At 38.1% G+C, this 13,540-nt stretch overlaps 1 protein-coding gene across 2 annotated transcripts in view; it reads left to right on the plus strand.

Annotated features, from left to right (window-relative positions):
- Positions 1-13,540, plus strand: part of Ddx42 (DEAD-box helicase 42) — a 39,432-nt gene that overhangs the window by 16,144 nt on the left and 9,748 nt on the right. Inside the window, exons 4-13 of one of the 2 annotated variants that reach the window (XM_050164217.1) lie at positions 713-774; positions 2,065-2,101; positions 2,821-2,970; positions 5,718-5,822; positions 8,049-8,168; positions 9,127-9,303; positions 10,618-10,746; positions 11,436-11,535; positions 12,061-12,108; positions 12,990-13,087. In XM_050164217.1, coding sequence (XP_050020174.1) covers positions 713-774; positions 2,065-2,101; positions 2,821-2,970; positions 5,718-5,822; positions 8,049-8,168; positions 9,127-9,303; positions 10,618-10,746; positions 11,436-11,535; positions 12,061-12,108; positions 12,990-13,087 — 1,026 coding nt within the window. The remainder of the gene's footprint in view (positions 1-712; positions 775-2,064; positions 2,102-2,820; positions 2,971-5,717; positions 5,823-8,048; positions 8,169-9,126; positions 9,304-10,617; positions 10,747-11,435; positions 11,536-12,060; positions 12,109-12,989; positions 13,088-13,540) is intronic. The other variant, XM_050164218.1, reaches the window with a different exon arrangement.

The raw sequence follows: 13,540 nt of genomic DNA on the forward strand, positions 1-13,540 counted from the left end.
TAACTAGGTGGAGGCTAACCTAGGCTACATAGAAAGATCTTGCCTCAGAAAGATCAGGGGAAAAAAAGAAAAGGCGGCCAGGTGGTGGCAGTACACACCTTTAATCCTAACACTTAGGGAGGAGATGCAGGCTGATCATTGTGAGTTCGAGGCCAGCCTAGTCTACAGAGGAAGTTCCAGGACAGCCAGACAGCCAGAGCTACACAGAGAAACCCTGTGTCACACACACACACACACACACACACACACACACACACACACACACACCAAAAAAAAAAGAGGGGGAAAGGGAAAATCACTCTTTAGTTCAGAGCCAGTTTTCCAAAATAAGAGCCAGAACTGAATAAATACGTCACCCTTTTTTTGTCTGGATTGTTTTTTTTGTTGTTGTTGTTTTTCGCTTTTGTTTTTGGTGGTGGTGGTTATAGAGAATTTTAGCTATACCTACTTTTCTAAAAAATTACCAAATATTTATATGTACGTCTATAGTATGTGTTGCAGTAAAAAACTGAAATCCATGTACAGCAAAAAGACATATATTTGTCTTTGAAAAATAGTTGTAGAAGCTTCCCGAAGGTTGCATGAAAATGCAGCCGACAGCACATAGGACAGGACAGCTGTGAACATGTCTTAGTGTATGAACTGTTCATGATGAAATTTCTCTTTGAGTGTTTTAAAGTGTATGATTCCATGTAGCCTTTTGTTCCATTAGGATCAGGCGGCTAGAGACATGAAGAGACTTGAAGAAAAAGACAAGGAAAGAAAAAATGTAAAGTAAGTGGTTTTCTTCACTCGCACAAAGCTTCCATAGAAACTGCTGAAGCATAAAAAAGAGTATTCTAAAGAATTCATAGAGGAAAGAATTTTCAAGTACACAAAGGTCTATGCTTGGGATATCTCTGTATCTTGAGTAATTCTCTAGGTATGAAGATGGCATAGTCTTTGCGTTTGTAAAAACTAAAAGGCGTTCTGTTTGGTAAAATAGTATTTTGTTATAAATAATTGTCCAGGCAACAGGAAGTGAATTATACTGATGGTAAAGGTGGTATAGTTACTAAAGTTTCGGTTCGTTGTCTTGAATTTCATCTCATAATAATATTAAATAGACTAATGCCTGTGTCATCAGTTTCTAGAAATTTTGATTATATAATAATGTCATATAAAAATTAGGAATAAACAAAACCTGATTTCATCTAAAGAGTGACCTTATTCTTTAGCAATTAAACCCTGAACTTGAATGGTTATTTTCTGGGGGAAAAAATTTCCTTTGTTGAATACACTCCTAAAACCTTTTTGCCAGACACGTTTGGACCTTTCCCCTCTGTTCAGGCCTCTGCCAGGGTTTCTATGACATATGGAGTATCAACCATCTTTTGGTGCTTACTGTGTGTTGGGTTCTTCTAGCTTCCCTATGCTTGTAGCGTTGTGTGCAGGTTGCCTTAGGAATAGCAAATGCTCTAAGTTAGGTAGAAAGTTGGATTAGAAAGATACGGCTATGGGTAGTAAGCAATAATACTTTACACAATAGACTAAGAGATGCAACAAATGTCAGTGGTTCCATTCCCCATGTGAAATACTAGTTTTAGTTCCAAAGTCATGAAAGAATGTAGTTTTCCTTTTCCTCCCCATCTCCAAGGTAACTGATTTTGACTGAGAGCTAGAAGCCACAGGAAGAATAGTATATACTAAATTCAGGAGGGCTCTTTTCTTTTTAATATGAATACATTACACAGCTGTGTTTTGTTTGTTGTATATATTACAAAGCTTAGCATTCTTTGGTACCTGTCTTCACAAAGAAAGTTTCTTTTGCTTCATACATCAGTTGGTAACTGATGTTTCTAGGGGTACCATCATCTCATTGAAAAAAAAGGAAAGTTTAGGTCAAGGAGTTAAGGCACACATATATTTTGGGTCGATCATTTACAGTATGCTTATTGCTGCTTTGTTCTCGTTAGTGTTGAGAGTTCCTATACTGTTTGGAATTCAACACTAATCTACTGTAAGTATGGAGCTGGGTATGTGGAACATTTGCAGGGAAGTTTGTTTCTCCGTTTGTTTTTCCAGGGGTATTCGAGATGACATTGAAGAAGAAGATGACCAAGTGAGTTCCTATGCAGTATTTCTATCTTTTATTTTTAATTCCACAAAGTCTATACTGGGGACAGACTAGAGCTTGCTTTTACTGAATGACTTGCTCGTTTTTACCTGTGTGACCTGTTAGTAAGATATTCAAATATAGCTTTCACCTATGTTGAAGGTGGAATTTTTGATCAACTGACATAGAAAAGCAAATATGAACTTTTATTTGATTTTTTTTTTATCCAAATTTTTAAGTTAACTGTGATTAAAGCTGTAGTAGTAGTAGTATGGGGTCCATTGCTGTCCTTTGCCTCTTTCCAATAGTTTGTGATTCTTATATTTTAGATGAAACATCAGTAACTGTCCATTAGTATTTCCTTTTTCCATGTTTAGTTGTGAAATCTATATACCTGTCCAGGTTTGTGACCTCTCTAATCAATGTCAGCTTCCAAACTTGGATTGGTATAAAGCCAAAGCATGTGTTCTCCCTCTTTAGGCAGGGTAGTGAGATGTCCCTACAAACAGGAAGGCTTCTGTTAAATAAGTCAAATCATTGTGCAGTAGTAAATGTCTTACTCATTGATTCTGAGTACTGCTAGTGAAAGGATTTGAAAGGATCCTTATTTGATAGGATTTGTTTAGACTATGCAATCTTATGGTACACTTGTGTGCATTGACAACAAAGGTAGAAATGTTTTTATTTGTACTTGGATTTGATTATGCTCTTGTGCTTTCCTGCAGGAAGCTTATTTTCGATACATGGCAGAAAACCCAACTGCTGGGGTGGTTCAGGAAGAGGAGGAAGACAATCTGGAGTATGATAGTGATGGAAATCCAATTGCACCTTCCAAAAAAATTATTGATCCTCTTCCTCCTATTGATCATTCAGAGGTATTAGAGTTCTTTCTTTGTTTCAAACTGATAGTTTCGTAGTTCAGGATCTTAATTTCTGCTAAGTGGTTGAATCAGAAATTCTGTGAGGCATTCATAGCCTATAAACTAGCTCACTGTAATCTCAGTATTTAGAAGGTGGAGGCAGGGAGAAGAGTCAAAAGTTTGAGGTCAACCTAGGCTGTATAGTGAGTTGCGGTTTGGCTTTGGTTACTGAATGAGACTCTGTTTCAAAACCAAAAGGTGTTGGGCAGTGGTGGCACATGCCTTTAATCCCAGTACTCAGGAGGCAGGGGCAGACAGATTTATGAGTTCAAGGCCAGCCTGGTCTACAGAGAGAAATCCCAGGACAGCCAAGGCTACACCAAGAAATGCTATCATTAAAAACAAACAAACAAGCAAAAATCCAAAAGGGCTTATTGTAAATAGTTTCATATTATAGAAAGGAAATGTGGGGCTGGAGATGAACTCAGTTGGTAGAGTGCTTGCCTACTACTCACAAAGCCTGCTGTTAAATCCCCAGCATTTCATAAAACCAATTGTGATGCATGCCTCTAGTCCCCAGGAATGTGGTGCATGCCTCTAGTCCCAGCAGTATGAAGGCCTGCCTTCGCTACATATTAAGACACTCTCAACAATCAAAAAATCAAAATATGCTTGGTTACTAATTTTAATAAGTTATGTGAGCAATTTCATGGTTTTAAGGATTTTGTTTTGGAACTGGAGAAGTGGCTCAGTGGTTAAGAGTACTTGTTGCAGAGCTGGCGAGATGGCTCAGCGGTTAAGAGCATTACCTGCTCTTCCAAAGATCCTGAGTTCAATTCCTGTTTTTAAGTGGATTTAGTCCATCACGTCTGGGCGCCACTCTGTTGAGTGGAGTGGCGGGCCACTTCCCTGCTGCCCCAGCTCCCGGCCGCCAGCTAGCTTATGCCCCAAAATAATTACACGGAGACTGTATTCGTTTAAACACTGCGTGGCCTATTAGTTCCAGCCTCTTATTGGCTAGCTCTTACACATTGATCTAACCCATTTCTAATATTCTGTGTAGCCCACGAGGTGGCTTACCAGGAAAGATCTTAACCTGCATCTGTCTGGAGTGGGAGAATCATGGCGACTCACTCACTAGGCTTCTTTCTCCCAGCATTCTGTTCTGTTTACTCCACCCACCTAAGGGTTGGCCTATCAAATGGGCCTAGGCAGTTCCTTTATTAATTAACCAATAAAAGCAACAGATTAAAAAGAAATCACTCCCACATCAAATTCCCAGCAACCACGTGGTGGCTCACAACCATCTGTAATGAAATCTGATGCCCTGATGCCCTCTTCTGTCCTGTAGGCATATATGCAGACAGAATATTGTATACAATACTTATGAATGTTTGGCTGATGGTTCAGGCTTATTACTAGCTAGCTCTTTCATTTATAATAACCCATTTCTATCAGTCTAGTATTGCCACATGGCTGTGGCATTACCAGTCTGCTGGCATGTTGTTTCTTGGGCAGCTGGATGTTGTCTCCCAGACTCCACCCTTCTTTATCTCTACTTAGATTTCCTCCCTGGAGTTATTCTCTCTTGCCTTAGGCCACAACACTTTATTTATCAACAAATGAAAGCAACACATATTCATAGCATACAGAAAGATATCCCACATCACACACGTACATCAGACACCTCATAAGCATTTATAGCTCTAGTTCTAAGGAATCTGACGTCCTCTTCTAGTTTACTCAGCCATCCACACATATGTGACATACTCTCTCAAAGACACGTACATATAATAAAAATGAATATTTTGCTGACCAGTAGTGGTACACACCTTTAATCCCAGCACTCAGGAGGCAGAAGCAGGCGAATCTCTGAGTTTGAGGCCAGCCTATTCTACAAAGTGAGTTCCAGGACAGCTAGGGAAAACAGAAAAACCCTCAAATGACTAAATATATAAATATTTTTTGTTGATTTTTTAATGATGTGTTATGTAATGGGGATGGTATATGCACATGAATGCAGTATCTCAGGAGGGAGGCCAAAAGAGAGGGGTATCTGATCTCTTTGAAGCTGGAATTAAAAGCAGTTAAGAGCTGCCCGAGGTGGATGCTGGAAACTGAACTTGGATCATCTTCAAGAGCACCAAGAGTAATTTCTCCAGCCCTAACTTCGTGCTTTAATAAAAGGAAAGAGAGAACTCCTTCTGAAGACAACGTTGTCTCTAAAGGAAATACTGGAAATGTTTTTAAATGCTTGAATCTGGATGAACTATTTAATCCTAAGCATAGTTAAATGTTATTTATGGAACAATTGCTTTAAAAACATGTTTTCTCTGCCGGGTGGTGGTGACTCACATTTTTAATCCTAGCACTTGGGAGGCAGAGGCATGTGGATCTCTGAGTTTGAGGCCAGCCGGGTTTACAAGACAAATTCCAGGACATCCAGAGCTACCCAGAAACCCTGTCGCAAAAAAAACTAAAATTAAAAAATTTCCTCTGAGACCTTCACAACAGAAATTCTGCTCCATGTTTTTAGAGTCTGAATTGTCTTCAGGAAGTAGATCAGTATCTATTTTGAAAGTAGGAATTTGGAAAAATTAAGGTTGTGCTTTTTAGGAGTTTGTGTCAAGAATAAATGAATTCACTTTCTACAAGAATGCCTTTGTTTTTAGAATATTTGTAAAAGATAATTTTATATTAAAATCAAACTTACAGGATTGACTCTTGAATTCTAGACTAACTTTGAATAATTGGACCTGCAGATTGACTATCCACCATTTGAAAAAAATTTTTACAATGAGCATGAGGAGATAACCAACCTCACCCCACAGCAGTTAATAGACCTGAGACATAAACTCAACCTTCGGGTAAGAGTCATTACTTGCTTAATGCTGATTCATGTTTAGAATTACTGTGTATCCAGGTAGTAACCCTGGGTTTATTTATTAGTGAGAATAATAATTACAGATCTGAAGGTTTGTGTGTCCTCATTTGATTGTTTTATACCTATAGATGATATATCAGAAAGTTTTGACTTTTCCTTTTTAAAAAACTGTAGTGGTGGTGGGTGTGTGGGTGTGTGAATGTGTGGGTGGGTGCCTTTACATGCTCAGTCTTTTCACCAGCCCTATATTTTGTTTTGCATATTTAATCAACTTTGTACTGTGGTGGGTGGGCTATCAACGAAAAGTAGAAGGCTCCTCTTCATGTATAAGAGGTAGAAATTATAATGTAAACAATCCATGAAGTGTTAGAAGTTACAATATATGTGCTTCAAGTTATATATAGTGTATTTTTTAAGATTTGTTTGTTTAATATATGAGTGTCCTATCTGCATATACACCTTTATGCCAGAAGAGGACACCAGATCCCACTAGATATCATTGTGTACCATCCTGTGGGTGCTGGAAATTGAACTCGGGACCTATGGGAGAGCAGCCAGCTCTTGAACGCAGAGCCATCCCTCCAGTCCCTAGTGTGCTCTTTTTAAAATATCAAATAAATGAGGAGAGTTTCTGTCCTGCCTAGTTTTCGTAGCTGGTAAGCCCCAAAGAAAGTCACACAGAGGTCTCCATAAGATTATAAATTGATTGGCCCATTTATGAGCTTAGGCTTTTTATTAGCTCTTGTAGCTTATATTAACCCATTATTTTTATCTATGTTAGCCACATGGCTCAGTACCTTTTTCAGTGGGGCAGGTCACATCTTGCTTTTTAGGTGGTTGAGATAGGACTGTGGAAAGGGAGCTTCCTGCTTCCCAGAATTTTTCTATTCTCATCGCCCTGCTTCTACTTCTTCCTGTCTGGTTGGCCCACCTATACTTCCTGCTTGGCCAATCAGCATTTATTGAAAACATGATTGACAGAATACAGACAATTCTCCCACACCAGAGGAGGCCTGGAGAGTTGGCCCTGCTTATTGCATGATCATGATGACTGAAGTTTAGATATTTCCAAATAGGCATTCCACAAACACCTATTAATCAAACTCAGAGGGATCAGAGCTTCTTCTCTAAATATACACACCCAAATCTTTTTAAGTGATTGTCTTTTAAAAACCTAAAACAATTTTATAATAATACTTTAAACTACCCACCAAAAATTTGATTTGTTCATTTACCATATTGTTTAAAATGTTTTTATATATTAAAGTCAAATAGAAGGAACATGGGTTGGTTTACTCTAGTGTGAATAACTAAGGTCTGTTTCCATGTTATTAGTTGCTACATGATGTTTGAAAACTCAAAGACTATTTATTGTATGTATGTGTGGGCATGTTTGCCCTCTTGTTTTCCAGGAATTTACTAGCACTTCCCTCTCCCAAAATAAAGATCTTTAGTAATAGCCAGGTGATGGTGGCTCCTTTTCCACATTTGAACTAGCACTCAGGAGGCAGAGGCAGGTGGATCTCTGAGTTCAAGGCCAGCCTGGTCCACAGAGCAAGTTTCAGAGAACAGATTACAGAGAAACCCTGTCTTGGGGGTGGGGAGGATGACAAATAAAAACATCGTTAGTAATAAAAATCCTTGTTGGAAATTCTGAGCATTATCAGAGAAGCAGTGGAAAGTTACTACTACTGTGTAGACAAAATAGGGTCACAATAATCCCCATTCTTTGCCCACTTGGAACAGGGCTTCATAGTGTCTAGACCATCCCTAGGAGAAACATTAACTCAGGAAGTTGCATCTTTCTAACCAATGGCTATAGATTTGGTTTTAATCTTGTAATTAATTGACTTCAAGAGTAAATCTTAATTTTTTTGTTACCTTCTTTAAAGTTTATTCAAAATAGCAAAAATAATGTTAATGACTTTTCTAGTTAAGCAATTTCTATCAATTATGAGAAAATTAATTTCAAGATAGTGTTTGGTACTTAGTCATTTAAAATCACTTGATTGAATTATGTCAGGAATTCCTGCCTTGATATTTTTTGCCTGAGGACCTGGTCATGTTTGAGGTTTTACCTTTTTGGCATATGCTTTTACTTACACACTCTATATTCTAGCTAAAGTGCTTGATCTGAGTAGGTACTGTTGAACTTTAAATGCTATTGAAGTGGCAGTACTGGTATACTGGCAATTGTCTTTGTCTCTAGGTCTCTGGGGCTGCACCTCCTAGACCAGGAAGTAGTTTTGCTCATTTTGGGTTTGATGAACAGCTTATGCACCAGATTCGGAAGTCTGAGTACACACAACCAACTCCCATACAATGTCAGGTATGTAAAATATCATGGGAGAAAAATGAAACAGCGATAAGAAATCTATAGTTTTATTTAAAACTCTTTTGTGTGTGTGTGTGTGGTTACAGTAGTAGGGATCAAACCCAAGGCTTCACACATGCAAGGCAAGTCCTCTTCCCCTAAATTGTATTTGAAGTCCTGAAACTTTTAAATATTGAAGAAAAAAAATGAGAATTCTTCACTAGTGTATGAAATTGCTAAGTGACTGGAAAATGTGTTTTTATATCTGCTAAATACTTTGAAAATATGATGTAAGGAAAATGCTTCATTATCTAAACCTTGCCAAAAAGATTTGTGAGTGGATATATTTGGTGCTTTTGATAACTAGAATTTTTTTCATCTATTACTGAGACTAATAGCTTCTGTTTCCCATTCAAATGTGGGGTTTATTTATTTATTTAAAAATGAGAAATTTATATATATGAATGGTTTTTTTCAAGAAGAGAACATAAAAAATTATTTTTTTAGCTTTATGCATATGGGATTTTACTTGCATATATGTCTCTTTACCTCTTACATACAGTGCATGTAGAAGCCAGGGAACAGAGTTGGATCCCCTGGAAGTTGAGTTACAGTAATGGGCCACGATGTGGTGCTTGGTATTGAACTTGGGCCCTCTGGAAAAGCCACTAGTGATCTTAACTACTGAGCCATCTCTCCAGCTCCATTAAAAGAAATTTAATAACTTCTTTTATACATCATAAGCATTTTTCAATATATTGATATAAATGAGAGTCTTTTTAATAAATGAAGGCTGAATCACATGAAGGTAATAATATTTCCTTTAAATCAAGTTGATGGAAGTGTCAGGATTCAGCTAGTGTGTGACCTGGAATATTTTTATTCCATTGGAAATGAATGTCACCTATAGTCATTTTTCCAGGGTTATCTGTGGAATTGCAATTTTAGAGTATATAAACCTTTTCTCCTCTAGGGTGTTCCTGTAGCATTAAGTGGTAGAGACATGATTGGTATTGCTAAAACAGGCAGTGGGAAAACCGCAGCCTTTATTTGGCCCATGTTGATTCATATAATGGATCAGAAGGAATTGGAACCAGGTGATGGACCGATTGCTGTGATTGTGTGCCCCACTAGGGAGCTTTGTCAACAGGTATGTGCTTTTTATAAAAGGCTCCTTTGCACATTTGGACTAGCGAGAGTCAATGAGTAGAAAGATTTATGAATTGTAGTTGTTGTTACCTAGAGGTGCATGCATTGGCACACACGTGGGGCCACTTAAGAGAGACCTGAGGTTGACTTTGGGTGCTTCCTAGATTCGTCTTCACATTTGTGGGGCTGTTACTGCTAGTGTGGCTATAGCATTCTGTCTCCATCTCCCAGATGCTTCTGGGGTTATTGCCAAGTCAACCATGGTCACCCAGCTTTTGTGTGGGTTCTAGAAGTCTAAATGTCAGTCCTCTCACTTGCATTGTAAGTGCTTAACCCACTGTCCTGTCTCCCCAACCTCCCCCCACTTCTGTTTTAAATGTGATAAAACTATATACAAAATTGACCATCTTCAACCATTTTAAGTGTGTAGTTCGTTGACTATCATTAAAGTACATTCACATTATTATGCGCCCAGAAAAGTCTTGATATTAAAAAAAAGTGTTAGATATTATCTATAACAGGAATGACATAACAATTGTGTGTTGTTGTTTTTTTACTCTTAAAGTGGTGTGGGTTTTGTGGGAGTTTTTATTATACGTTCACAATGTTTTCTCTATAGTGAATTAATTTTCTTGTTAGAATGATAGGCTCAAGAAGAGAATGAATGATTCAGAGAAAGATAGTAGCCTTATTTTATGATTAAACTGGATGTGGTGGCTCATGCCTTTAGTCCCAGCAGTCAGCAAACTCAGGCCAGAGGATCGCTGAGTCTGAGTCCAGCCTGGTGTACATAGCAAGCTCCAAGACATACAGAACTCATAGACTGACTCTGCCTCAAAAAACAAAGATGAAACAAACCAAAGAATGGTGATTTGTAAACCATATTCTAGGTTTTGGTATCTCTCTCATATTTGCTTTTGTGGGTTTTGGGGGGTTTTTTGTTTTGTTTTATTTTTAGTTGTTACTGTTGTTTTGGTTGTTGTTGGTGTGGGTGTGTGTTTAATAATAGGAATTAAGCCCAGAGCCCTTAAGAGCTAGGCAAGTGTTGAACTATATACCCAACCTCTTCTGTTTGTATTGTTCTAGTTTTTGTGATTTTGAGTTAGGTCTCATTAAATTACCCAGTTGGATTTGAACTTGCTATCTTCTTTCTTAACCTCCCAGGTACCTAGAATTCGAAGCCTGTGCCATTAGGCACAGCTAGGTTTTGATTTTCTGTAATGACACACTATGTTGTTCAAAACTCTCTTTTGAGTAATGCTAAAAGTATTTGTTAAGCTTCTTGTTTATTAATATTTTATTAATGACTTTATAGATCCACGCAGAATGTAAGCGGTTTGGGAAAGCTTATAATCTTCGATCAGTGGCAGTATATGGAGGAGGGAGCATGTGGGAGCAGGCCAAGGCCCTTCAGGAAGGAGCAGAGATTGTTGTTTGTACCCCAGTAAGTTTATCTGTGTTTAAATGGGTTCTCAATCCCTCTTGACTTAGAAAACACCATTGCTTTTGAGGAAACTTCCATCTAAAATTTTAGTAGAGCTAGGTTGGGAATGCTCTGGGGGAATTGCTGCCTTTCATTTTGATTTAATTGTGATAGTTGACTAAACCACAATCTAGTTATAACATGTGTGGCCCATGCATTAACAGCGACAAGTTTCTTCCTATTTCAAAAGATTTTCTTAGGCTCTCCTAAAAGTTGGATCTGTGGTTGCCAAGAACGTGAAGAATCATAAAGATACTTAGAAGGTTTATCAGAGGATGTAGGTTAAACATTAAAACTCATCCATAAGTTTTTAAATCTTTTTAGAATGTATTACAAGAATGGTTCTGGCCTAATTGTTCATAGAATTCAAACCATAATTAATGTAAAGGGTGAGCTTGAGTTTTTAGAATTCTGTTCTTGCTGAGTATGGTAGCATATGCCTGTAGTCCCAGCACTTAAAAGGCAGAACCAAGCCACCCATGAATACCCTGTCTAAAAAAAGTATTCTTCTGAGTTTGTTGCATAAAGACTCTCAGATCTGTATCTGTTTCTGTCGAAGACCAAAGAATCAATGCTTTTTCCAGGAGTGTAGCTGTAAATGTCTTTGCAAATTTTTAGTTACACTTACTATTCATTTGTGACTCTCACAGGGCCGGCTGATTGACCATGTGAAGAAGAAGGCTACTAATCTTCAAAGAGTCTCTTACCTTGTGTTTGATGAAGCCGACCGGATGTTTGACATGGGATTTGGTATGCCTTCGAGTATCAGTTTCTTGTGTCCCCATCTTCAAGTTAGTTTTTTCTGTGTCTTCCTAGAGTTAACCAGTAGTTTTCATCATGAACGATGTTAAAAATACTTCTGGATTTCAAAAGAAGAGATAGACCAAGCCATGAGCCATTTATTTGTAGGAGTTTTCTGAAGGGAAGTGCTAGTCTTGACTGTTGAGAAAATGTGCAAGTGCTTAAAGCAGAGAGACTGTTTTCTGTTCTTCATTTTCATTCACAGCCCTTGAAGGTTAACGTCCAATATTAGGTCACCCGAGGTCCTTTCCCGGACTCTTTGGCTCAACCCGGATATGCAGATTTCTACATAACCACTATCCACCCAGTTCCACTACTCTGTGAAGTTTTTTTGAAATTTCATACTGAGTGCTGTCTAGGAGTTTCAGGGCTTTTTTAATCCTTGAAAGTTCTTGTGAGTTTTCCTAAAGTGACTTTCACACCTCTTTTAACTGCATTATAGTATTGTTCTGATTACTGTTCTGTTTCTTTCAGAGTACCAGGTTCGTTCCATAGCAAGTCATGTCCGTCCTGACAGACAGAGTATGTATGAAGCAGCTTTGTAATAAAACTATATTTATATTCAAAATGAACACCTATTTTATAAGTACTCACAGTTATGGAAGTGAAAATTTCTGTTTACGTACTGATGCTAACTGTAAAGGGGAGGGTTAATGACCATTTATTTGTAGAAATTATTAGATATAACTCTTGTATTTTTTGTTTTGTTTTCCACAGTGCTGAACCTAAGTCTAGGCAAGCACTCTACCTCTCTGTGCTATATATGTATCTCCGGCTCCCAACCCTTTTTTTTTGTTTTGTTTTGTTTTTTCTTCACTTTTTTTGGTTGAGTCTTACTAAGTTGACTAGGCTGTCCTTGAACACTGTAGCCTAGGCAGGCCATGAACATGGCAATACTCCTGCCTTATCCTCCAAATAGCTGGGATTACAGCCCAGGTCCTTGCCACCAGGTCCAGAAAACTGAAATTCAGTAATTTGCTGCAGTTTAACTGCTGATTTGAAATAAGAACCTTTTTCTGAACCATTACAACTCATTTCTTTGTTTGCTTGTTTTTTTTTGTTTTTTTGTTTGTTTGTTTGTTTTTTGTTTTTTTTGGATTTTCAAGACAGGGTTTCTCCGTAGTTTTTTGGTTCCTGTCCCGGAACTAGCTCTTGTAGACCAGGCTGGCCTCGAACTAACAGAGATCCGCCTGCCTCTGCCTCCCGAGTGTTGGGATTAAAGGCATGCGCCACCACCGCCTGGCAACAACTCATTTCTTGATTGAAAATGAAAAACAAAAGAAAGAAAACCATTTTTATTTAGTGAACCAGTTACATTTCAGAAACTTAATCAATGGATTCTGTAAAAAATACTTTTTTTTTATTTTTTATTTTGTTTTAACAGTATTTGCTTTATCTTTTAGCTCTCTTATTCAGTGCAACTTTTCGGAAAAAGATTGAAAAATTGGCCAGAGACATCTTGATTGACCCTATTCGAGTAGTGCAGGGAGACATTGGAGAGGTAATCCTACACAAGGCTGGGTGGGTTCTGGGATTTCTCTTAGTTAGGGACGTAGAATCTGTAGCCCTATAGATCAGCACGCTGCCTCCTGATGCTGGAATGAAAGGCAGGTGCCACCACACCTGGTCCTACAGTAATGCTTTAGTTAAAATGTTATGTATGGTACAGCATGGTTTAGATTTGCTTTAAGATACACAAGTTGAGGAGAGTGTCACAGTGTCGATATATGGAAGCTGAATGATGGATATGTGGGAATTATATTTGTTTCATCTTTTTTGTTTGGTTTTTCAAGACAGGGTTTTTCTGTGTAACTTCCCTGGCTGTCCTGGAACTTACTTTGTAGACTAGGCTGTCCTGGAACTCTGAGATCCACCTGCCTCTGCCTTCCAAGTACTGGTATTAAAGGCATGCGCCACTACCGCCTGGCAACTTTTTTAAGTTTTAAAAACTCAG

The sequence above is a fragment of the Alexandromys fortis genome, unplaced genomic scaffold, assembly GCF_014885135.2.
Source record: "Alexandromys fortis isolate MF-2015 unplaced genomic scaffold, M_Fortis_MF-2015_v1.1 scaffold_156, whole genome shotgun sequence".
Lineage (NCBI taxonomy): Eukaryota > Metazoa > Chordata > Mammalia > Rodentia > Cricetidae > Alexandromys > Alexandromys fortis.